The sequence below is a fragment of the Engraulis encrasicolus genome, unplaced genomic scaffold (assembly GCF_034702125.1).
Source record: "Engraulis encrasicolus isolate BLACKSEA-1 unplaced genomic scaffold, IST_EnEncr_1.0 scaffold_69_np1212, whole genome shotgun sequence".
Taxonomy (NCBI): domain Eukaryota; kingdom Metazoa; phylum Chordata; class Actinopteri; order Clupeiformes; family Engraulidae; genus Engraulis; species Engraulis encrasicolus.
Genome location: NW_026946027.1, coordinates 96272 through 121677, shown reverse-complemented (window position 1 = coordinate 121677; position 25406 = coordinate 96272). Strand labels below are relative to the sequence as shown.

The 25406-nt window shown below is 43.2% G+C and overlaps 2 protein-coding genes across 2 annotated transcripts in view; one reads left to right on the top strand and one right to left on the bottom strand.

The window, feature by feature from the left end:
• Positions 1-13720, bottom strand: part of mfn2 (mitofusin 2) — a 39116-nt gene extending 25396 nt beyond the window's left edge. Inside the window, exons 1-4 of the mRNA XM_063193965.1 lie at positions 13244-13720; positions 6905-7083; positions 5054-5189; positions 4508-4670 (exon numbers count right to left, since the gene is read on the bottom strand). Coding sequence (XP_063050035.1) covers positions 4508-4670; positions 5054-5189; positions 6905-7079 — 474 coding nt within the window. The 5' untranslated portion in view covers positions 7080-7083; positions 13244-13720. The remainder of the gene's footprint in view (positions 1-4507; positions 4671-5053; positions 5190-6904; positions 7084-13243) is intronic.
• Positions 13721-14217: 497 nt separating this feature from the next.
• LOC134444745 (snake venom serine protease ussurin-like) lies at positions 14218-19250 on the top strand. The gene is made up of 5 exons (XM_063193964.1): positions 14218-14443; positions 16254-16419; positions 18036-18301; positions 18438-18592; positions 18760-19250. The coding sequence occupies exons 2-5, from the start codon at positions 16262-16264 to the stop codon at positions 18907-18909; spliced, it is 729 nt and encodes a 242-aa protein (XP_063050034.1). The 5' UTR covers positions 14218-14443; positions 16254-16261; the 3' UTR covers positions 18910-19250.
• The last annotated feature ends 6156 nt before the right edge of the window (positions 19251-25406 follow it).

Below are 25406 nucleotides of genomic sequence, written 5' to 3'. Positions count from 1 at the left end.
CTAATGCAAACAAGTGTAAATGTGTTGATATGTGCATATGCTGCTGGACACTTAAATATCCTTCGGGATAAGCAAAGTATCTCTACTCCACTATGATGAGTGAGAGATTGGGACATGTGGGACTGGGTGTGTAGTGGGTTGTAGTCATGGGTGCCGCTAGGGGGCGAAAGGTGTTACAGATTCAAAGGGCCCAAGCACTGACAGAGGCCCTTAAGGGGGCCCAAAATTCAACTCTTTCATGGGGCCCAACATTGCTGGTGGCACCCCTGGTTGTAGTCATTCATGAGGAGAGAACATTACCAGCGTCAGTGCTGTATAAAAGGTGCCATTTGCCATGCAATGTCCTGGTCGGGACCACGCTCAAACACAACAATCAATAGGGAGTTCAATCACAGGCTTATTTTAGTTCACCATGTCTGTTGTTTCCTGTGGTCGGGACAACATGCTAGGAAGCACATCCATATTTTACACGCACACGCACACACACACACTCTCGTTTCACACACCGACGCGCACACAAACACAAATATAGCTGCCGGCTTGGTGAGCGTTTAAACAGTCAGCTATTAATAGACCTGCAGACTGCCCTGGCAGCCCAGTGCCCATAAAACAGGCAGCTGTTCATGCGTACGTGCAGGTGTGTGTGTGTGTGTGTGTGTGTGCCCGCGCATGAGTACATGCATCCAAGAAATGTGCACGTGATGGAAGGCTAGGATCTCTCTGACCCCCATGACCTTGCCTTCTATACCGCCCAACTTGAGGGCCGTACACACACGTCGCTACTAGTTACTCGCTCAGCGAAGTCAATAGAACGTCGATGAGTTCCAGCGAGACTCGCAGGTGAGTACTGTACAAGCGATGCGATGTGGGCGGATCCCGAGTTGAAAATATCTTATCTTAAGTAAGCGAGTAACCAATTGGAAAGCAGATTTCGGTACTTCTCGCCTACACATTGGCAGTTAAAACCGTGGGGAACTTTCAGCGAATGTTCCATGAAAGACTGGCGAGTAGGCGAACAAGTGAAAAGCTAGTTATGTGTGTGTACGCCGCTTAAAGCCAGGCATACACTGTGCGATATTTTCACTCGTGGGTCTTAAGCTTCTGCTCACACTGCACGATGGAATTTCACTGTTTGAAAGTTCACAACTCACGACTCACGTCCTCACACTACACGAGCCGACAGTCGGATGCGGGCGAAATGCTTCCACCGTACGACGCGACAGGCATGCATCACCGGTCTGCAGAGGAGGGAACATGCGCACCTGAGGTGGAGATGAGGTCGCGCTCAACAGCGAATCGCACGGCCCTATGAATTTGTGCATGTGAAGTGTCAAATCGGGTCGTAGCACTGCTTTAAATGTGTGATTTACGCAAGAGCCACGACCAGGATTTCAAACAGTTTTGATTTTCTTGCGACCCATGATTGCACGATCGTGAGGCGAAATCGCTTGTCGTTTCCCCATGTACACTGCACGATGCGAGACTCACGATTGACCTGCGATTGAGCAAGAAATCGGCCCGACTCTCAAAAAGTCGTGCGAGTGCCAAATCGGGGCAAAATCGGGGCAAAAGTTGCACAGTGTAAGCCCAGCTTTAGGCAAAGTGCAGTAACTACACATTCTGACAAAATTGAGTTCAATCTGAAAATGGTTTTCATTACACCTCATTTATCGTGTGAAAAAGTCTCATGGTCCAAATGTTTTAGAGATATTGCTAAGTCATGATTTGCCATAACTACTACAATATCCAACCGAATACCACCAGGGCTTTGAATGCACTTTGCACGGCACGCTGCTTTGTACGTCAAACTAACCAGGAGAGTAGACTATCGATGTGACTTCATACTTGCGTTCAAAGCGTGTCTGGGCTCAAATGCATTTCTTCTTCCTATTATGCAATAAAGAGGACTTTGGGTGCAAGTGAAAAACAAAAAAAAATCAAATAAAATGAAAACAGATTAACCCTGCTTTAATTCGACTGAGCAGTAGCCTATGACACCTTTGACACCATTGGCCATTTAAGGGTTTAAGTACAGTACTTAGTTACGGCAGGTAGTCCCTGCTGCCCTCACTGCACTTTGCCTTTAAAGGGCATGAGCGGCAGGATTAATCCAAACCTCTCGCCCGAGTCAGCTACACTGGCAGCGAGAGAGAGCGGAGAGTGAAAGCCTCGAGTGGCCGGCTCTCCACGTCTTTATCCTGCCAGGATAAGAAGGGAAGGAATCCATGACCTTCACACGTCCTCCTCCTCCTTTTGCTGGCTGCCACCATGGCTGGCTGGCTGGCTGGCTTGACACAGGAGAGCATAGGGAATTGCTGGCTGGCTTGCCACAGGAGAGCATAGAGGATCGCTGTCCGTCTTGCCATATTAGACGTCGTAGAGGGCTACATTACATTACATTTCATTTGGCATCATTATCCAACACGCCTTAAGAGGAATTTAGGTACAGTGTATTGATTACAGCCTCCGTAGCAAATTGGAGGTTAGGTGGTGTGCGCTCAAGGGCACGTCAGCCATGGATGACTGTGGTAGACATTACCACCTTCTTCCTATTGGCCCGGGTGGGATTTGAACCCTTTGATCCAGAGATAACACCCTAACCATTAGGCCAGTGGTTCTTAACCTGGGGTGCGCCAGACACTTCAGGGGGTGCACGGAATTTAATTTGGGTTGAGGTTTTGAACAAAATTCAGCTTGCAGACATAGTAACTTGCCCAAATTAAGATTAAAAAAGCATGTTTTGTTCCCCATTTGAAGTAATTAAGGTATTGATTAGTGTATCACACAAGAATCATTGCCATTAATCACTTATCATTATTATTTTTTAGTGCGTATACATGTGTAGAAATTTGGGTTGGGGGTGCGTGGCTTGTCTACGGCAAAAGTAAGGGGGTGCGTTAAGAAAAAAAGGTTAAGAACCACTGCATTAGGCCATAGTTGACCCAACGGCAGTAGGGTATAGGCACTAGCTGGCTGACTTTCCACAGCATGGCCTAGGGACGACATCACACTTACTACATACACTAGGGGGACTATGTTTAACACCTACGGGGTATTGATTTCAGTCCCTGGAGCAATGTGGGGTAAAGTGCCTTGCTCAAGGACACTTCAGCCATGGAGAAGGGTGTAGGAGAGGACACAATTTTGCAACTTTCCCATTCCAAGACCAACTCACTTATCAATAAGCCATGGCTACCCAATGTGTTTGACAATGTTGTCAGTGTTGTCAATGTTGTCAGCAACTGTACACTGCACCTTGAGGTCTTTGTTTACTTTTTGCTACTTTTTAATGCATTGTCCTCTTCTTTACTTGTTGTAGGACAATGCTATCAGTGTTGGAACTGTACACTGTGCCTTACCCTGTTCTTGTTTAAAATTGCTCCTTGTAAGTCTCTTTGAACAAAGGCGTCTGCTAAATACTAATGTAATGTAATGTTAAGTATGTACAGTAGTCGTTCTGGGTCAGGCTTTCACTTGAGAAGCTTCGCCCTGTGGTGTCAGCAGGTGTCACCCAGCAACTACCCGTAGGCTCATACACTTCATATGCAAAGCCACCCTGGCTATTTCTGAATCTGTGCCACCGCATATTTTGTCAACACAATGCTCCCTACTGTGGACCAGGGCTGTGATGGGCAAGTTACCGGGGGAAAAACATAAACTGCCCTGAACAAGTCTTAAAAATGTGTGGGCTTTGTTTTTAGAATATATCCAATTTTGTACTTGGCAACAGTAACACATATACTGTATATTAACTGCCTTAGAGAAACTTATGTCTCTTTTCTTGCTATGGGTGCATTTTCAAGTTGAAAAATAAGGAATTCCAAATTAATCAGTAAAAATTAACACGTGTGTAAAACATAACTTCAATTAATGAGTGACATTCGTGAAGGGATGTCTGAAAACATAGTGCTTGTTGTGTACAAACGGTTTGACTTGTCTGCCCCTCTCTCAGAGCCTCTACAACCTTTGGCCTGTGCACAGAAACGTCAGAAACATGGAAACACTTATGGCATCAGTAGGACAAGACGACACGTGAATATGCGCTCAGCTGGGAAAGCTCTCTACTGACCTACATATAGCAGCAGAGAAAGATAACGTCTCTGTGTGTGTGTGTGTGTGTGTGTGTGTGTGTGTGTGTGTGTGTGTGTGTGTGTGTGCATTGTGTGCACGAGATTGTAAACATCCCAAAGAGCAGTGTGATATTCTCCTGATGCAAACCATGAGGCATTGTTCATGTGTCTGTATTGCATCTGTGTTATTGTGCATGTGTATGAGACATACAGATACAGTGGAGTGGTGTGCCACAATACCTTATTGTAAATCAGTGTGTGCATTGTGGTGTACGTATTGTGGTTGTGGATGAGGCCCGGGGGTAGATCTCATATTGAGAGAAGTGAGTGTTTTTCATGAACATTATTTTGTAGAATGGTTCTGAGCCCTTTGTGAGTTGGAAAGCCTGTGTGTGTGTGTGTGTGTCTGTGTGTGTGTCTGTGTGTGTTCTTCTCACCTTGACACTCTTCTTCTCCTCCGAGCCCTCGGTGAGCAGGAAGGACTCGTTGCCGTCGGTGCCCTCTACCCGCAGGAAGCAGTTGGTGGTATGGCCGATGCCCGACGGCAGCACCTTGTCATGCAGCATGGCGTTGATCACCGAGCTCTTGCCGTTACTCGTCCTGCATCACACAGAGAAGAGAAGAGAAGAGAAGAGACACTTCATCCAACACCAAGCTTATGCCGTCATTTTGTCCCAGCAAAGGCAAAAGAGGGACAAGAACATCCTCTCACGCACAGTATAATATCAATCACTCTTGCAATACCTTCATTCAGCACGCACGCACGCACGCACGCACGCACGCACGCACGCACGCACGCACACACACACACACACACACACGCACACACACGCACAAGATAATACAAGGGTTATGATTTCATTATATTTTCACTGTAAGGTCAAATCTTCGCATGCTTCCCCACTTCCCCCATGGGTGCTTCGCTCGAGTCGGCAGAAGCCACCAGGTGTTGAGGTGTTCAGCATGTACCGTACGGTACGCACCTGCCAAAGAAGGTGACCTTCATGTGCCTGCGAGCGAGCACCTCCCCGATGCCGGCCACCTTGGACAGGTAGCCGCGCGCCTCCGCCACCTGCTCCTCGGTGGTCACCGGGTCCAGCTCCTCATTCTTATACGTCTCTGGGAGAGAGAAAAAACACACACACACACACACACGTCAAACGCAATCAAATAAATGACACTGCGGATTGCTGAAACAATGTTCTATACCAGTGATTTTCAACCTATGGGCCGGGGGGCCACTGGTGGGCCCTGAAGGTATTCCAAGTGGGCCTTGAAATAATTTTCTACAAATTATGATCATATTTTGGTGTGTGTTGCTATTGTTTTTTTTTCTTTCTATTCTTTATTGGGTCAGAAGTGGGCCCTGAACATTTGTGACAATTTCGAGTGGGCCCCACGTTGGAAAAGGTTGGGAACCCCTGTTCTACGGTATACAGTGGAGGTAAGGTAACGCGCCTTTGGACTTGACGCCTGGTGGGTGCATTTCCCAAATGGCCTCCCTCGGTTTGCTAATGATTGTTTGCTTCCCAACAAAGTGGGAGGAGTTCCTGTATTTGCGGGAACTCAGAAAGTATGTTGCATTGCTCTTGACCTGACTGGTAGCAAAGCTGAAGCTGTTGCGTCACTAGGAGGGCACAGCCTGGCTAAGTAAACGCAGCTTCTGAAGAATAATGATTCTGTTCCTTGTAAGACTCCTTTGTGGCACCAAGGTTGCACAACCACACTCAGACACACATACAGACAGACACTCCACTGCTACAATCCTGTGAGCTGTCTGAGCCTACCGGACCGGAGACAGTGACCAAATTCTCTTTGACCTGAAACACTCATCAGTAGGACAGCGGCACAGCTCTGGTCTGGATAATACCTTTTCATCCTCATAGTCATGCACTTAGGCAGCGAGCGGACATGTGCCTCGCATTACAGACACAGCAGGAGGAGGCAGGGAGGGAGGGAGGGAGACAAGATGATGACAGGAGAAAGAGAAAAGGGGTGAGAGAGGTAGAGAAGTAGAAAGAAGAAGGACAAGGAGCAAAATAGAGGACACATGACATGACGTGAAGGGAACAAGCCAGATCAGCTGATGGACAGACAGTCAGGCTGCATGTGATAGCCGGGAGGGTTCCCACGCCGTTCCACACACAGCACTTTGCCATCACTTTGAATTCAATTTCCATAATTTCCACCCCTTCTTGTAGCCTAACCAGCTTGGTGTATTGCTTGGAGCTTGGTGTCACTATTTCATCTGTTTTGAGTCCATTTGAGAAAATTTGCCTCTCCATGAACAACCATTAAAAAGCCGAATCATATTCTGCAACAATACACAGTTGATAACCTGTTATGTTGTGTTTTCCAGATGTGAGAATTTTTTAAATTCAAGACAACCCGGTTCCCCCATGACAATGGGAGCCATGTCTAGGACAGGGGACACACAAAGCCCATTGAGAAAGTTGAGAAACGGAACCATTGAGAAACGGAAGCTTCCCCCCAAATCCCAACAGCTGTGCAAACGAACAATCACATGGCCATAGGCAGCTGTGGTGTACAGGTTAGTGTGGTGAGCAAGGCATCCATCCCTACATTGCTCCCGGGCTGTAACCAATACCCTGTAATGTCTGTAAGTCACTCTGAATAAAAGCGTCACAGCTAAGTGTAATGTGTAATGTAATGTGATTGTTCTGTATATTTCCTGTGCACTTTGTATCAGCTAGTGATGTTGGCTATGATTATGTCCTCATTTGAAAGTCTCTTTAGTTATAAAGTGCCAAACGTAATGTAATGTAATGTAATGTAATGTAATGTAATAGCCGCCACTATTTGACTCCACCCACCCTCCAGGAAGGCGGAGCTCTCCTTGATGTAGGCCCCCAGCTGCTCGAAGATGCCATTGATCTTCTTCTTGGCCGTCACAAAGTGCTTGAGGGGCGACGCGTTCACCTCGGCCATCAATCGCTTGTCCTTCTTCCCAATAGCGTTGCTGTTCGGTCGCGTGAACACCAAAGACATTGCACTACAGGACAGAAATAACATAGACAAACACAAAAGTATTAAAAAACATTTGAAATTTCAGCAAAGCTCTTATTGATTTCCATTTTCAAATTCTCAATGGATTTTATTCTAGCTTAGTTTCATACAAAAACGCTTAATTGAAAGGTGGACTTTTAGGGAATCAGCCAAAAGCAAAAATCACTCCATAAATTATTCATAACTACTTAGATTTATCCAAGGGAATTATTGCAAACATTGACAAGAAGTTGACTTATTATCCAGTGCTGAAGACTGTGAAGTAAACACACACACGCACACACACAAAGTCCTATCCATACAACACACAGAACAATAAGAAAGGCGGTTTGGCAAAACAGAAGGTGGAAGTGAGTCAGGAAGGCTCCAAAAAGGCCCACAATGAGGTCTGAAGAGCATGAGTCATACTGGTCTACTGGCCCACTAACATGTCTGGAATGTCAGAAGGGGGAAGGAGCTATGGGTGTGTGCGCGTGTGTGGGTGTGAGGGAGAGGACCCCTCATGCAGCAACGTCACGTGGAGATTTTTGACCCTAAAGGCCATATGCACACGCATGTGCACGCAGTCGCACACATGCACGCCGGCAAAAGCGCTAACGAGACTCACAGTGTGAAGAAGTTAGCCGACAGCTTTTTCTAGGGTAGAGCTGAGCGAGGAATGTGCTTCCTTCATGACCTTCTCCCCCAGCAGGCCAGCTGTCCCCACTAGCAATGTGCTCAGTCACTACTCTCACACACACAAGCAGATTAGGCTGGAAGAGCTACCAAGTACAAGTCTAACAGCATACATGGGTAAGCCAACACCTTCACTGGCTTTGGGATACAGATAAATCCGCTGCTACAATGGCGTATACCCAGGTGAACTGTTAAGACCATGCCTTTACTTGGTGTGTCGTAATAACGCAAGATTGTGTGCGTGTGTGCGTGTTAAGAGTCCAAAGTAAAAGTGCTTCAGCACTGTGGTGCTCATTTTTCCCCCCCACTGAACTGCAGACCAGAGATAAGGAAACTGGGTGGGAGCACTTCAGGCCATCGATCGATCGATCCTGCTGGCCATGACTGGGCAGTCCCAGACTAGGGCTGTGCAATATATCGTATTAATATTGTGATATCAATATTGCCATCAAACAATATCAAATGTCATAATATCGAGTTGAAACAACTGTTTTGTCATTTGTCTATACTGCCAAAAGTTATGTTACGCTAAGCGCAATGCATTCCCCTCCAGTTGAGCCATTGCGAGCGCAAAGCAGATTTGCTACCCACCACTCATGCAGAACACCACCGTGTGTTTCTCTATGGCTCTCCACTCCAACTGCTGAAGGGAGGGAAGATTGTGAATTGTTAAGCACAATTCATTTGTCTTTAAAATAAATATCGTCTAAAAATATTGTGATATCAATATTGACTGAAAATATCGACAGCGGTCTGAGCTGGAGCAGTACAGTGGAGCAGAAGAAGACACCCCAAAGCTAATCTGGAATGCTGAGTGTGTAATATGGATTACAAGTCGAACGGGCACTGACAGCGTAGTCAGACGGATCAGTTTGTTCTCTACGCGACGAGTTGAGAGACCTATGATACTTTGAGGACTAACAAAATGTGACGGGTTGTCCTGGCCCCTTTGACGAAAATGTGTCATTTTTGAAGAATAAAAATATATGCAGTCTTGCTTGGTGCTGAAAGATACTACATGTGCATTGATCAATTATTATGGCCATATCAGCAGACTCCACAATGTGCTTTGAAGATAATTATTGATCCATTACAGTACACTTAGGTGACACTTTATCCTAAGGGACTCTAGCTATTACAGGTGATTGTTACAGTTCCTGGAGTAATATGGGGTTAGGAGCTTTGCTCTAGGGCTCTTCAGCCATGGAAAAAAGGAGCATGGAGGGACCTACATTCTTCCTTGCTAGTAGTCAGGGTGGGAATCGAACCTGCAACCCTCTGATATAAAAGACCAGCCCCCTAACCATTACACCGTGGATAACAAAATACATTAGGAAAAAAACTGTAATAAAGAAGAGTATTGATAGTTGGCTTTCGATCCATGACAAGGGGATTTTCCTGGCAAACCAGGAGGCCCTTTCGGTTTCAGAATGAGGAAAAGAGTAAACGTCTTTTTCACGTCACAGTTTGTGCCAATAGTGCTTCTCTATACATTGGTGGCTATCTGCCCCATACTTTGTGTGGTGTTCTAGGGACTTTCCCCCTCTATTCAAGCACAACAAGTCACGGTTGGCATGACAACTTTCAGTTTCAGAATAAGCAAAAGCAAGGACACTGGGTTCAAGATGGCAGCTGCCAGGGTTGGGAAGAGAAAATAAAGTCCGCTCTGCCAGAAGCACAACACCCTAGGCTACAGGGTTGCCCACAGCACTTCCAAGATAAGATGTCATTTTTACAAAGTGTTTCTTTTAATATGTTTTAGAGCACTTCCTGGGCCTATACTACAAAGCTGGTTCAGGATAAGTTAAGGTTAAAAAAAGAGGTAAATCATCTAATAGAAGAGATTGTCTTAAGAAAATGAGTACACCAGGCTCTTCTATTAGATGATATACCTCTTAACTTAACCTTAACTTATCCTGAACCGGCTTTGTAGGATAGGCCCCATATACACTACAACTGCACAAAATAGCCTTTCCAATCATAACCAACCCCCAACCACCTTGACTAATAAATGTTCAGCTGGAAACACTGCCCTAACAGACAGCCTTCACTCCCTCTCTACTCTGACAGATGGCTTCCAAAAAAGAAAACAAACAGGCAGGCATGTAGCTCTGACCCAGTTTATGAGGCCAACCCAAATGTGGCCGATGTAAAGATAAACATTAGTTGAAAACATACTTCCTCCTCCTTCTCCCCGCCCAGTACATAACTGCACAGTCAAGCCAATGTTTTCACCTCTAGCAGGTAATGCCATCACACTGGAGATAAAAAAACATGTTTACATTTACACTATTATTATTATGTCAGTGCATTATAAGCAGTGTCGGTTAAAATGGTTAATCCTATTGACCGTTTAGTGAAATGGAGAATAGTTTTCTGAAAAAGGAAAAATCTATCCCACACACTTTCAATGTTTTTTTTTTTCCAGGCACACAGGCTAGCTCACGGAAGAAAAACGCACCAAGTGAAAAACACACGTGCATTTTTTTGGGAAGGTGAACCTGCCCAAGCAACTTTGCACATGGCATGTGACTTGTAGAAAGAGCTGCGTCACCTGAACTATGCGGCTAGAGAATGTATAAAAAAAGATCTGGCTGTGGCAAAGGAGAAGAGAGGGGCTCCAAATTCACCAGGGACTGTTCCAGATCGTGCCCATTGTTATCGTTGGCACCACTGATTGTATAGGATGAATGGTTGGCACTGAGTGACATTGGCCTCTCTCTCATGAAACAGAGAGGCAATGAGGGAAGTAATGTTGATGTAAACATTATCACTCCTTGAATCCTTCCCATTATGTAGTTGAAGTATGTACTTTTTATTGATCACGAAGAACATTTAAAAAGTGTATAAAGCATCCATTTGGTCCATCACTGCTCACACTCCATGTGTCCATTTTGTTTGGAATGAGTCCAGATCCGTGGAGATTGTCCCATACACAGTGCAGGAGTTCAGTGAATCTGATGGCATTGTTCCATTTCTCATGGATGAAGTCACGCAGAATGCAGGATTGGAGACAAAAATGAACGCAGAGAAGGTTCCCTTTGTACATTTTTAACAAATGAGCCAACAGATAAGCTTCTAGAGGTGAAACGCTTTAAACCGGCCTGTTCTGTGGGTGTGGATTTTGAGATCAGAGCTGTCTCTCTCCCTCCCTCAGAGCCTGCCTCACTCTCTCTTTCCGTGTACCTGTCTGTCTCTCTCTGTCTCATTGAAACAACATTGCACCACATGTTAAACAGAGCAGAGGGATGTGTGCTGTTGAACCCCACTGGTTCGAGAGGAGGTTGTAGAAATACAGCCTCTGGCTCGGCTCCATACTGTCTGCTCAGCTGATTACAGTCAGGATAACATTTCTGCCCGTCATGCCGTATGTCCATGGTCAAATGGCTACGTCCTTCCATGGACAAGTTAGGTACCACTGCTTCACCCCCACCCCACCCTACACACACTGGAAAGAGTGGTTTGATACTGTAACCCTGTAGGTGCCTAGGCTATTATGGTGTGATTGGTTTGATGTTTGTGTGAAATGCATGCACTTAAATGACACTAGGGGCTGAGCAGATTATATCCAATAAAGATGGGACTCTGAATGGTGTTAGGCTTGTGTGATTTACTGATGCTATGCTATGGCTGGTTAAGTGTAGCCTAGTGTGCAGTGATGGTTGGGTATGCTGCTGTACAGATGGGATTGGGATTGGGATTGGGACCAGTGTTGTTTGATGCAGCAAACCAGTAGATTACAGTGGTGGTGGTGGCTGGCCTGGTGAAGTACAGATGGGGCTGTGTCCTTAAGCCCATGGGGGTGCAGGGCGGAGGAGACGTGCAGTCCATAACATCCCCCCCGTACCCTTCACCCCAACCCACATTACACACACATTAACACAGTTGTCTCCCCCATCCCCCACCCCTGCGTACACACACACACACACCCACACACACACAGTTTGGTGTCAGGTGTCTGCATCCCCACATAGGCATCAAAAAATAACCCAATCAAAAGAGCACCACCACTACTACAACAGCAATGGTTGCTTAGCAACATGTACTTAGCACTACAGCATGGACAGACTAGCTATGATTTGAAGGGCAGCAGGCAACAGGCAAATGCTGTGACATGCTAGAGCGTATGGGGACAAGATGGAACCAAGCTGACAACACTAGCCACATTTAGTGTCTGTGTGTGAGTGTGTGGCTGCGTGAGAGACAGACAGACATTGGGCATATGTAAAAGTGAATGACAGTTTGAGAGGCATTGGCATATTCAATAGTGTGTGTGTGTGTGTGTGTGTGTGTGTGTGTGCGTGTGTGTGTGTGTGTGTGTGTGTGCGTCCACATAGCAGTATGCGTGTAATGTGATGTGATCTGCATAGTCAAAGGGATACAAGGATACAAGTCCGTCGACAGGCCCATTCCTCAGCTTGCTATCTGACCACACCACCCCAGGTGTCAGGTTTTTCCTGTAGAATATTCTTGCATTTATACAAGCAATTGATCATGCAACTGCTGTGATTTGCCACACCAAAGAATAAGTTACCTGTCAACGAGGTTAGTGACTGTGAGACTGAAATAGTATACTAGCCACAGCCAAGTTTTACCAGCATTTGGCCGGTTGTGTGCCAATGTCAAGCCCTGGTGTCCACATACAGTACGTGTGTAATGTGAGGTGGTCTGCCTAGTCAGAGTAGATACAAGGAAATTGACAGGCCCATTCCTCGGCTTGCCATCTGACCACACCACCCCAATCGATTCACCACAATATAAGGATTTGACAACCCATCAAGGTCACTACAGAATCACCTCACAGGGCAAAACAAACAAAAACGAATTTCCTTCAAAGACATTTTTTAAGAGGAAAGAGAAGACAATAATGGTACGGGGACAGCTAAATGCCAAATACCCGAGAACAGGATGACTGTAATTACACCCCACTGGTATGACTGCTCGCGTGACAATGAAAGGGGGGCAAATCCCTAACATCCTGAAAATCCTGGTATTCTGTACAACCCCCACACAAAGTGGACAACAACGGCGGTAAATATTGAATGTGAGGACAAGAAAAGGGTCACTGAATAAATATATGTAAGGGGGGAGATAGCCTTTGATGACATCCGAACACTTTTGTAACATTGTCGCATAGTACTTTTGTAATTCAGTTGATATAAGGTGGTGCACTGACTACTCTGGATTTGAGTGTCACTGTCAATGGCTGGGACTAAACGAACATAATGTTGAAACAAAAAATAAATAAATAAGTCTTTACTATCGCCGGTGAAGGACATGGCTTGGTTCTACAGGCATTTCGCCGGATTCCCGTGGCGCGCATCTCACATCCACCCACCCCGCATGACATTGTCCAGAAAGGAACAAAGCTAGCCCTGTTCAGCTAAGCTAATTCATCACCCAAAAACCACCCGTATACGATTTCAAACGAATCAGCCGTCTTCTACTATCAGATAGTTCTACATGCTTACCTGGATTTTCGGGATACTCGTCAAGGGAGAAAAGTGTTGTTTAATCTAGCCTCCACGCACTTCACTTGCCGCGGTGACCGTTCACCTACATTCCCAGCGGCACGCTGCCTTGTAACCGGTGAGAAGTCTAGACTATCAGCTGAAGGCAGCCATGGTAAAACAGTAAGTTAAAACGATACTTGGAGGAACGAAAGTCAGTCAAAAGGACCACACGATGTCAATGAACGACAGAAGCGACACATGCGATGACCAACACGTCCAGCAACACCTCCGAACTCCAAAGTATTCTCTTATCACTGACACATTTTTGGCGGCCCTACCCCCTCGCTGTCCGACTCACGACTGCTACTGAAATCTAGTGGTGAAGAGTTTACTTCACTCCGGTCGACTGAATCTGTGACCAGCTGGTCTGTCAGGGAGGCTTGTCCTTACAGATAGAGCTAGCTGCTAGAGTGGATCTATTTGATTCACACAGGCAGGCACACATCATTATGCAATACAGGGAGAGATATAAAGTCCTAGCATGACCCCAGTGGTCATAGCAAAGCCAAGGGCACTTGTGCCATGTATGCAGCAGCTCTACGCGTTTGGCCATTTTGTCATAGTGCGCAGTTGGAAGGACACATTTCCACAATTAACCAAATTGTTACTAGGGATCTAGAGGTGACGTTTTCCCGCATTTGACTGGTACTGTACTGGCGCACAGTCTTTGGCATTGGATTACCCCTTGGCTTTAATCATAGTAACCCAGCATATTAGATGAACACTTCCTATTAGCTGTAGGGTTATTGATCTGGAAAGATCAAATGTTGAATTACCCACAACCTGCTAAGTTCACATAAACACATTCACCACATGACATGCAATACTACCAGCAACAATTTGGATTATGTGGAAAAGATATTGGGCTACGATTGTTAGAAACTGCTCTACAGACTGATACGTTAGCATATTAGCTACACACTTACCAAGGAAGGGTGGGGGGATCACTCAAATTCTTCTTGCATCTTGACCACGAGGAATTTGATTTGTATCCGTAGCTTTGTAGATGGCTCTTTCAGATGGACCGAAATGTGACGCTGAACATAACGAAAGTAGAAAATCGGTGCAGCAGGCTAACTAGCCCAGTTAATCATTGACATTCAACGATAACTAGCAACCAGGGAATCCGTTCACGATTCACTTGCAAGACTTCCAAAGGTGACTATACAGTGTTTTAAAGCAATCTATTAAATAGTGTACAAGAAATCGGTTTACTTTTGAATCTTTACTGTACACAGCTGTATAAATCCATTTAATGCAGACGCCGTGATCTTGCTTTTTATCATTACCTAATCAGAGCTGTCACCGTCTCTGCTGACGTCATTATCAAGCGCCAAACTACACATTTGATGTAATGTTTAGATGAGAAGATGCCGCAATACAAATAATACCTTTCTTATGTTTTAGTGGCAATTTGTAAAGATACCACTTCACTGTCCTATATCACGGAAAAACACCACAATCCACTTATTTCCGCATGCTCTAACACGAAATCCATATGCACTACGAGGTTTTATTTATGAACAGTTGTCTTAAATTCTTACTAGTCTCTTCCTTTTTCAAGGATACAAGGGCTATTTAGATACGAGTGAGTGACATTAGAGAATTTATACATAAGGTCGAGACATAGATTATAGGCACTGATAGCTCAGGATGGAATGTTGTTGAAATGACTGAGTTAGAGTGGCTCTAAAAGTCTGCTGCAATATCGCCACCTTGTGTTCAGTCATAACATGTTCCAGCCGCACACTGCAGTTGAACATACTTGGAGTCAGGTTATAAGAATCTCTGGTTCAAGTTCAAGAAGTCACCCACACACGGTGTTATTAGATTGGCACAACAAAGAATGTACGGTGTTACAGTTCTGTTAAACAGCATCAAGCCGTATCTAATGTGCTATTTAGATTGAATATATGATATTATATTACACCTTAAACAGGGGTGGAAAGTAACTAGGCCTACATTTAGGCTACTCAAGTAGGCCTATTGTACTTCAGTAGCTTTTATGAGTACTTTGTACTTTTTAAGTAGTTTTTAAACTTTGTTGATGCGGATTACATTTTCAATGATAGGACAGTGAAAATTGGACAGGCAATGACACAGGCTGGTTCCGAACCTGGGTCCCCATGTATATAGTATGGGTGTTCTACACAGTGCAACACAGCAGCACTCTCATCAGTTAACTATTAACCAGCTGAAATGCCAGAACACGCCTTCATGTCCAATCGACTGATGAATACAATGAGATATGCAAATCTCAATATTAAACTGGTGTGCATACTGACGTGAGTAACAGACATTTAAATGCTGAAGGAAGACCACTATGAGTTCATTGAACATTGTTGTGTTAGTTGGGATACTGGCAGGTGAGTGTCATGCACTGTTACACTGTATATCGAAACACCACTATCATCGTTAAGTCTGTAATGTTTTTGCTGTAGGCTGTGTGGATGAGCACACTGTGTGTGTGTGTTATTCTGCCCTGTGTCGGTCCTTATAATCAGCAGTATTAAGTGCCTTATATAAAATGGTATATGCATGGAACCACTGTTGTCACACGGACACATAGTATATGCAAAGCGTAGACAAACAAATGCCTATTTCCTTCACAGAAAACAGACGGAGGTAATTCGGGGCATCATGTATAACTCATAACACTGTCCATGGGTAAATGTAAATGCTTATATAGGGCACCAGTGTGTTCACATGAGCAGGCTACGTTTTGTGAATACACAGTCTGAGAACATCTTTGATCAACTTCAACAAAGTTGTATGAAGTAGAAGTAGAAGTACTCTTACATATGTCATTACAACACTAGTAGTGTGATATTGCAAAGATGAAACCATGCAATATAATACCACTAATGTAGTAATGTTGTAAGAGTAATTTTATGTCTACTTAATACAACTCTGAACTTCAAATAATGTACCTGCACCCTTGACTGTATTTCAATGTGAACATGAGTAGGCTGTGCTATGGGCCACTACTTGAGGAGGGGGATAGGCTGGGACTGCCCAGATCACCAAGGACGACACCACGTGGTTCTGACGACCCCTGGGAACGACAAGGGACACTGTGGCGGCTCCCTGCTCAGCTCCCGGTGGATCATTACAGCAGAACATTGTGATAAGAAGTGAGTATGCTTAACCCTTGTGTTATTATTACATTACACTTAGCTGGCGCTTTTTTTATCCGAAGCGATTTACAGCTATTTAACAGTATGTACAAGGTATTGGTTACAGGCCTTGGAGCAATTTGGGGTTAGGTGCCTTGCTCAAGGGCACTTCAGCCATGGATGAAGGTGATGGTGAGGTTTGAACCTGCAACCCTCTGATCTAAAGGCCAGCGCTCTAGCCACTGAGCCATGACTGCCCCGTGTTAGCCACCCTTGCATTTCCTTTCCTCTCCGTAGCCCCCCCTGTGCTGATCCAAGTGAATGAATGTAGTGTGTGAAAATGTGATGCTTTTATTGTGCATCAGTATGCTGCTGGTGAGCACCTATTCTTTCTGGATTAATGTACTGTACTTTACTCTACTACATGCTTCCTTGAGTGCTACAAATTGGAATATTTTTGTTGACAAGGGTACTGCCATATAATGGGGTTGTGGGATGGGAGTTGGATCAGGACAATGCATGGGGCCAAGACCCTCACAGGGGCCCCATGATATGGTTGTGGAGGGGCTCCATGCTATTTTCTTCAACAATCCACAATTTTTGGATTTCATGACTGGTAAATATGTATACACAATATGGTGCATACTGATACTGTGTAGGTAATGAAAAAAAAAGTGCACACCGGTGAGGTCCCATTTAATCCATTTGATTTCGAGAACGTCACAACATAAAATGGATTAAATGGAAGCTCACCGGTGTGCGTTTTTTTTTCATTACCTATGGACTAAACTTTTTTGAACCTGCACCCGAAACAAGTTTTTTTGGATTTGAGATTCGACTGGTATACTGATACTGTACCATGAATCATACATTTCTTTAGTCTGTCTCTATGTTTTGAGTTGTTGAGAAAAAACATATAAAATAATAAAAATAATTCTCTCCAATTGGTTTTCAATGCTTTACGCAATTGTGTTGTTACTCTGAACAATGTGATATTATATCTATCCATCTTTCTTTTTTGGGTGGCATTTTAGCTTTTGTCTTTAGACAAGACAGTCAAAGATGGAGACAGGAAATGAGAGGGAGAGAGAGATGGGGTAGGAACGGGACATGAAAGAGTCTGGACTCGAACCTATGTCCCCATGGGCATGAGCCCCCATGAGTCCCCATGAGTCCATATGTGGGGGGCTTAGCATGCTGCACCACAGCGCCCCCCCATATCCATCTTAATCTAACCATATTACAGTCTTTACTGTATTTGACATCCTGCCAAAGGGTCAACGTTCAGCCATGACCTCTCACAGATATAGGTTATATACCACTTTATTAACCACGTCAAGTCAAGTCAAGTCAAGTAGGTTTTATTGTCAATTTCTTTACATGCACTGGTCATACAAAGAATTTGAAATTACATTTCTTGCTTTCCCATACAGACATAGACTAATCTAGGTTAGGACATAGACAGTATAGACATAGACAGTACTTATACATGGACTTAAGACAGTATGGACATAGACAGTGCCCATACAGACATTTAAAGTGCAAGACCACAAAGTGCAACCACACTGTTAAGGTTACATGTAGCACCAGTTTTTTATGTTGGTTCATGTTGCACTTTTCACTTTCCCTAACAGAAACCTGGAGGCCGTAATTGGAAAGCACCCTGCTGGACAGGGCATTAGAAAGAACATCGAAGCGTCAGATAAGAAGAAGTTCAAAGACAACCAACATAATATATACCATGATCTTATGCTGATCCAGATTAACAATACAGACACAAAATATGCCGTCACTGTACCCTTACCTGATCGCAATGGCTGTAATGTCCCGCCCCTTCATGACACCTTTGACTTTGTCGGCTGGATGACTGCAACGTGGAATGCCAGAACAAAGGAAAAAAGTGAGTTTATCCAATGCTGATTACATTGATAGTACACTAGGAAATATTCCAGATGTAGCACCCAAGCAACACATTTCCAAATAATAATCTTTATAATCTGTAATGTTCATACACCAAACTAACTCTTTGTTTACAGATATATTTCATGCTAACAAACTTCAGTGTGGGCATCTGGAAGTTGTTGTATGTGGAACAGCTGAAGAATATGCAAGCTCCACAGACCTGCAAGACTACCAGTTTCAGCATCTTCTCTGTGGAATGGACTCCAAGAAAGTATGTGATGGTTGCCATGTAAGTATGCTATATTTTCAACAGAAGATATGGGTTTTTTGCATGATGGCATCATAATTATCTACTTAGCATCTTTTTATCACTGTCTCACACTGTAACACACTGTGCTTGTCATCTATCTATTTATCGATCTATCGATCTATAAACAGTTTGTTCTTGTTCTGCAGGGCGACTCTGGTAGCAGTTTGCTTTATGGCGGGAAGCTGCATGGGGTTCTTGTAATGTCGGATGACTATGTGTGCGGAGACACTGTAGACTTCATGAATATCTGTCACTCCGAGTACAGAGAGTGGATCTTTAAAACCACTGGCCTCTAGTAGTATGGCCTAAAGCAACATATGCATGCTTTTCAATAGTGATGTTCATAGACATGCGTTTGCTCTTGTGACTCCTTTTCTGGGTGACCTTAAAGGTTTTCATGAATATTTATAAAGTAATACACTAATATGTACTAGTATGGCCAAAGTGCTGTCATTTTTGCAGCTAAAATGTCTGTCTGGAAATTCAAAATGGCGGACCATGGAGAAGATCCCCTTTTTCATGTAGGCTATAGCCAATAAAAAGTGCAATTTTCCCAGTTATAATGAATACTTAGAATTTGATGGTGGCGGTAAGTATCATGAAAAAGGTAACATTAGTGAATGGGTAACATGAATTCTGGAAATAAACAACTAAAAATCTTGGACAGTGCATCTTTAATCTTTACCCCAATGACCTTGGCAGTTTCCGTAAGACATTCAGAAAGCCAAGCACCCCCACCACCTGAAGGGCTGTTCATATATCTGGAGGTTATAAATGGATAAATAAATAGACAAAATTGATTACTTGGGCAGCAATTACATGAAAAAATAATGTGTGTGGTGTCAAAAGTGATGATATGGGCAGGTCTACTTATTGGAGCTATGAGGAAATGGCCCATTTCCATGGTAAACTGGGTTGTTGACGAGAAAGATAATGGTTTGGCTACACCATTGGAAAGGTCATGCATCAGGGATTGGACCGGAGCAGAGACTAGAAGGTGAAACTCAGACTCAGACAGGTCAGAAAACTCGGATTCAGAAAACTCAGACAGGTAAATAGGGTGCCCTATCTTTCTTTTATTTCTTTCTTGTCCCCGTGCTTTATTTAAACAACACAATTAAACAAACCACATAAAATATATATAAAAAAGAATAAATGTTGTGTTCTTTTTAAATTTAAGCTGTTGTTTCCTCTAGAAAAATAAGAGAGTGATGTTGCCTTCAAGATCTCGGGACCTCTCGAGACAGCTGACGACACTACTCATGTGACAACCGAGTTCTGGACTTTGGCGCATGAACGCCACTGATCCCGGAACAATCGGGATTCATGCGTGTTTTGTTTTGGTTCTCTTTTCTTTTTTTCACCTCACCTTGAGCCTCCACACCCACGACATATCATTTAAGCTTCAGTAGGCTAATTCAAACAGTCAGAGACCAGCAGTACTGACAAATGTACATCTGCAATTGAATGACATCAACTGGTGTTGTTGATAGTGATTACAAGATGATATTTTAGCATTTATGATACTGTTTACATGCTAGTTCCATGCATGGGCGCCATGTTGATGGTGCGTGTGTCGTCATACAAAACATAAACTTGGGAACTCGTTGTTCTATACTTCCGCCTGAGATCAACCTCGATAATTATCGATCTGACATTGCGTCACCAAATCTTCACGCCCACTTTCCCAAGGTTTTAGGTCGGCTTTCTTGGGATTCTCGACTTTTTGAACGAGCCATTAGGCCTACAGGTGGTGTGTGTTTACCATGACGTCATGCGAAAGGGTGGTGGTTGATTTGTGCACGTGATGACGAGGTCGCTTGCTGTGTGATGTTAAAATACCATCTCTGAAACAGCACCGCAGCCGAATGGTTGTGAACAATAGGCCTATTGACCTTCCTTTCAGAGTGTAGCCGCAAGTTATTCTTTAACTTAACATTTTTTTTGTATTTATTATTATTATTTAACTAAGCATTAATTGATGTGTGAGTAAGTATGTTTGCATAATGCGACATTTGTAACTGGGACATTGCCAGTGATTACTCATGATACCGTGACAGGTAGCCATTCACTACTGGCCTTTGCCACATATCAAGGGGGACACGCCTTTTCCAGGAATGAGACAATTTTATGTGAGGAAGTCTGTCACACAGTTGAAGCGCACAAGAGTATGGGTCCTGAAATGTGACAACAACCCATTGTTTAGAAGCAAATCGACTTTAGAATGGCTTCATAATAATGAAATACACATTCTGAAATAGCCCAGTCAAAGCCCTGACAAAAAACAATTGAGATTATATGGCACGAAGTCAAGAAAGCTATGCACTCCAGACATCCCACAAACCTTGCTGACGAGAAGCAGTTTTCTTAAGAAGAGAGAGACAAGATACAAACAGATTGTTTTGTTAATCTGATCTGCAACTACAGGACAAGTCTGGTTGATGATATTGCAACTAACTGAGGGTTAAAACCTACTTAATGCAAGGGTGTACTTACTTATGCCCTGCTCTCCTGTGAATGTTATGGCCTTATGACCAATGAAAATATGATAACATGCAAATGTTTGGGTGGAATTAATTAAAGCAGACTCTGATTGTTCCTTCTTGAGATTTCCGGGAAGATCAGACCATGTTTTATGATCAATTTTGACAGAAATGTAAGAAATTTCAAAGGGTGTACAAACTTTTTCCTCGGACTGTATTTTCCTTTCTCTTCCTTTAGGTTTCCTCCTTTTTTTATAGTAGTCTTAGTTGGTTGTTTTGAATTTAGTGTGGTTTGGTTGTCCTTTTGTCTAATTTTTCTATGTTGTTTGTCTTAATACTGTATATAATACAGTCAATCCGGAAAGTATTCACAACGCTTCACTTTTTTCACATTTTATTATCTTACAGCCTTATTCCAAATGCTACAAATTAATATCTGTTGTCAAAATCCTACACAAATTATTCCATTATGACCATGTGAAAAACAAGTTGTCTTGACAGTTTTGAAAATTTATAAAAATAAAAAACAAAGAAATCATATTTACAAAAGTATTCACAGCTTTTGCTTAATACTTTGTAGAACCACCTTTGGCAGCAACTACATTCATTTTTTCATTTCGAAATGAAAAGGGATTAAAAGGGAGGTCATTGGTGTGTGTTTCAACCTTTCAGTACATTGAAATTTGAGTCTGCAACTGGCTGAAATAGATGGGTGTGAGTTTTGAATGAAATCCTATGGAGAGTATCATGATCTGCTTCTGTAGTCACAGTGCCTGTTGACATGCATGCTTCTTTGTAATTCAGATTTCCAATGTTGACGGCATTCATACATCCCCAAACGACGTCGGTCCCACTACCAGATGATGCACTTTCTTGGTAAAATTCACTTGTTTACCACTACACATGCTTAACACCATCTAAAGCAAATTTGTTTATCTTTTTTTTGGTTAACTTTTTTTGGACTTGACATATAACAGTAAAATCCAAGCCAATATTTTTGTGTTATGCAGTATTTACGTCAAAAATACTGCATTTATTGCAGGAATGCTGTATTATAGGCCTACTGCTGTAGCCTAAATCGTTTTTTTTTTTTTTAAAGATACTTTTATGGTTTTTGGTGCCTTAGGAAAGTAGAGATTGTGACAGGAAGTGAGTGGGGCCAGACTGAAACCTGAGTCACCATGGGCATGCAAGCCCAAAAGTGGAGGGCTTGCTCTTCCACAGCGATTTGAATTAACATGTTATGGATTGCATTTAGTCCTAAAGTACTCTCATAAGTGTTGAATTAACACCACATTTTTTGTTACACTTTACTTGACGCTGGCGTCGTACGTATGACATAACAGTGTCATAACAGTGTTGTGACGCTGTCAAGGATGTGTCATAAATATTAGCCTACTGTTGTCATCCAGTGACATTAGGTTATGGAAATGACAGCCCAACAATGTTAACTTTTCATGACCATAAATTGCTTATGACATTGACTAATGCTTATGACTTGTCCATGACTTGTGTCATGATACTGGTATGTCATGCATATGATGTTGGCATCAAGTCAAGTGTTACCTTACATTTTTTTGTACATTTTACATACTGTGTGAGAGCAGACAAATCGAAACCAGTGAAAATCCTGCATAGCAGGTGAAACGAGATGGCTGTTTTCTGCACAACTGTGTAGCAATGCATAGACAGCAGTCAGGGGATTTCCCGAAGATGAGAAAGTGGAATATGCAATATCATATAGAGATGACAGAAGGAGATAGACAGGTTTGAACAGTGGAAGATGTGTTTAACTCATTTATGAGACCATTTTCTTGGAATGCCTTCCCCTGGTAAAATCCCAGGTTTCAAGAGCTTGAACAACATTACGAAGGCCGTCCTACTACAAGCAAAGACAAAGGCCTCAATGACACGCCCTAGGCAATCAGGATCTTTGCTCCGCTGTGATACTGTTACACGACTCCAAAGGAACGAGTGTGAGAGGTAGCACAAAAACTCACACATAAGTTAGTATGGAGACCATGTACCATAGCAGCATGCCACGGATGGTAACAATGTTTCTATGCCTTTATTTGACTCTCGATTACACCTTGAAATTCAGCGCAGCAGCAAATGGTAAGAAAGGAAACAAAATGCACAAATTTGTCAGTTATGAACTTTAAATGAAATAAGTGAAATAAGAAAAAAGGAGCGTTGCATTGTATTGCATTGCAGAGTGCGTCTTACATAGCCTAGGTTTAAAAACCATGTTCTCAAAATATTTGAATGGCAAGTATTCACACAAAGATGATAGGACATCTTAATAAACAATAAAGTGCAAAAGTCAAAGAAAGGTGCTTACGACATTTTGCAATGGAACTCTTGATTCTAGATTGTTCTATTATTTGCACATGCCAGTGCTCCTGCTGTATGTCAGTATGCTCAATGAGAGGTGGATGCACTGAAGTCCTAACTAAGGTTGTAGATTCATTAGTCTGGACTTTCCAGCCTTTGCACTGATTTCTTAGCTTGCCCACCACTATTTCAGTGAACAAAACACTGATTTAACTGTGAAGGGATGAACAGTTAGCTTGGAACTCGATACGATTCGATCTAATACAGGGATGTCAAACTCAGGCCCGGGGGCCAAATTTGGCCCGCGGAGCCATTTGTTTCGGCCCGCGAGATCATTTCAAATGTGTATACAATTGGTCCACAAACACCATTAATGTATAGAGTCACACAACTTGAACATGAAATTTGCTGTATCACAGGATGTGCAGACACATTTGAACTGACTAATATGATGGGAAAGAGTGTAGGTGAAATTTAGCTATGAGTATGAAGTGCATGCATGCACAATTTTAGTCAATTTTTAAAAGCAATTGTAGAATTCGGCCCGCTACTTCGTTCCAGATTTTGAATTTTAGTTTGACACCCCTGATCTAATAGAACATAAGTCAGTTATAATGTCCTCTGTTAGATTAGCCAGGATGGAGTGCTTCCTGTGAATTTGTCCCTATGTCTTAAATTAAGACTCTTAATATACTGTATATCCACTTACAAAACACACACACACACACACACACACACACACACACACACACACACACACACACACACACACACACACACACACACCCACACACACACACACACACACACACACACACACAGCTCCGCAATTTTCTCAATTTGTTTCCCATCTGTTCACTGAGCAATTACATTAAAGTAAACGTGATTTAACAGTATAGTATAGCTACTACATCATATTGGCAGTATGAAGAACTGAAAGACTTTTTTCGTTATGATATACCTGTAATTGTCAGGAAGAGACTTAGACAGAGAGATGGGACAGGACCCAAGCCGGACTCAAACCTGGGTCCCCTGGTCCCCTAGGGTGGGGTGTGTGTGTGTTTGTGTGTGTTCTGCCTGTGCACATATGCTCAGTAAAAACACAAAGAACCAAAAGAAACAAATACTTCAAAAGTACTTTGATTTCTTAGGTTTTTGGAAACAATACTTTCATACTTCAACTTCAAAAATCTCTCAGTAACTTCTACTTGAAGTGGGGTAACTTTTGACATGTAGGCTATATTTCACTTAAGTGTTGCAGCTCCTGACTGTTTTTAGTCTTTTTTTATAAGTTAATTCATGATAGGACAGTGAAGGATTTGACCGGAAACATGGGATAGAGAAATGGGGAAGGATTGGCAAAGAATTCAGGCTGGATTCGAATCCCAGTCGCCGGCGTGGCAGCCCAGTGCCCTACCGTTACAGCCATGGTAGGGCCAGCACTTGAATATTAATGTATTGTTTCAGTGTTTTCCGCAGAACATTGTCAGAAACATGTGACCATCATACAACGTCAAGCTGTGCTGTTTCACATGAAATATCTTGAACATTTTTGTAAAGTGACTTTAGAAGGTGCATTTATGGCCCTACTGTGGCACTAGACACCTACATTTCCTTCGGGATTAATAAATGTTACTCTACTGTACTCTAACGGTAGGGCACTCATGCTACAAGGCCAACCCGGGTTCAATTCGGCCCAGGTCCTTCACCGGTCTTTCCCCCGTCTCTCTCTCCCCACTCGCTTCCTGTCTCGTGCTTCACTGTCATATCTCAATAAAGGTTAAATCCTCCAAAAATATATATTTTGAAAAAAAAATGCAAGGCACAAGCATAGGCCGAGGACAGGAGTCTGCATATTGAAAAGCACTACCTGTGTCATAGAGTGCATCTTAATATGCCACCTTGCCTCCTCCACTTGCGCTTGTCTCCTCGCCCCGCCTCCTGGCCCCTCCTCCGTGGAGAAAACGATGAAGTTT

What these genes read in the sequence shown, in the direction of transcription:
- LOC134444745 (XM_063193964.1), top strand. Translation starts at nt 16,262, where the DNA reads ATGGGCCACTACTTGAGGAGGGGGATAGGCTGGGACTGCCCAGATCAC. An exon ending in GCAGAACATTGTGATAAGAA is followed by an intron (nt 16,420 to 18,035) that starts GTGAGTATGCTT and finishes TTTCCCTAACAG; the next exon opens with AAACCTGGAGGCCGTAATTG. An exon ending in AAGTATGTGATGGTTGCCAT is followed by an intron (nt 18,593 to 18,759) that starts GTAAGTATGCTA and finishes CTTGTTCTGCAG; the next exon opens with GGCGACTCTGGTAGCAGTTT.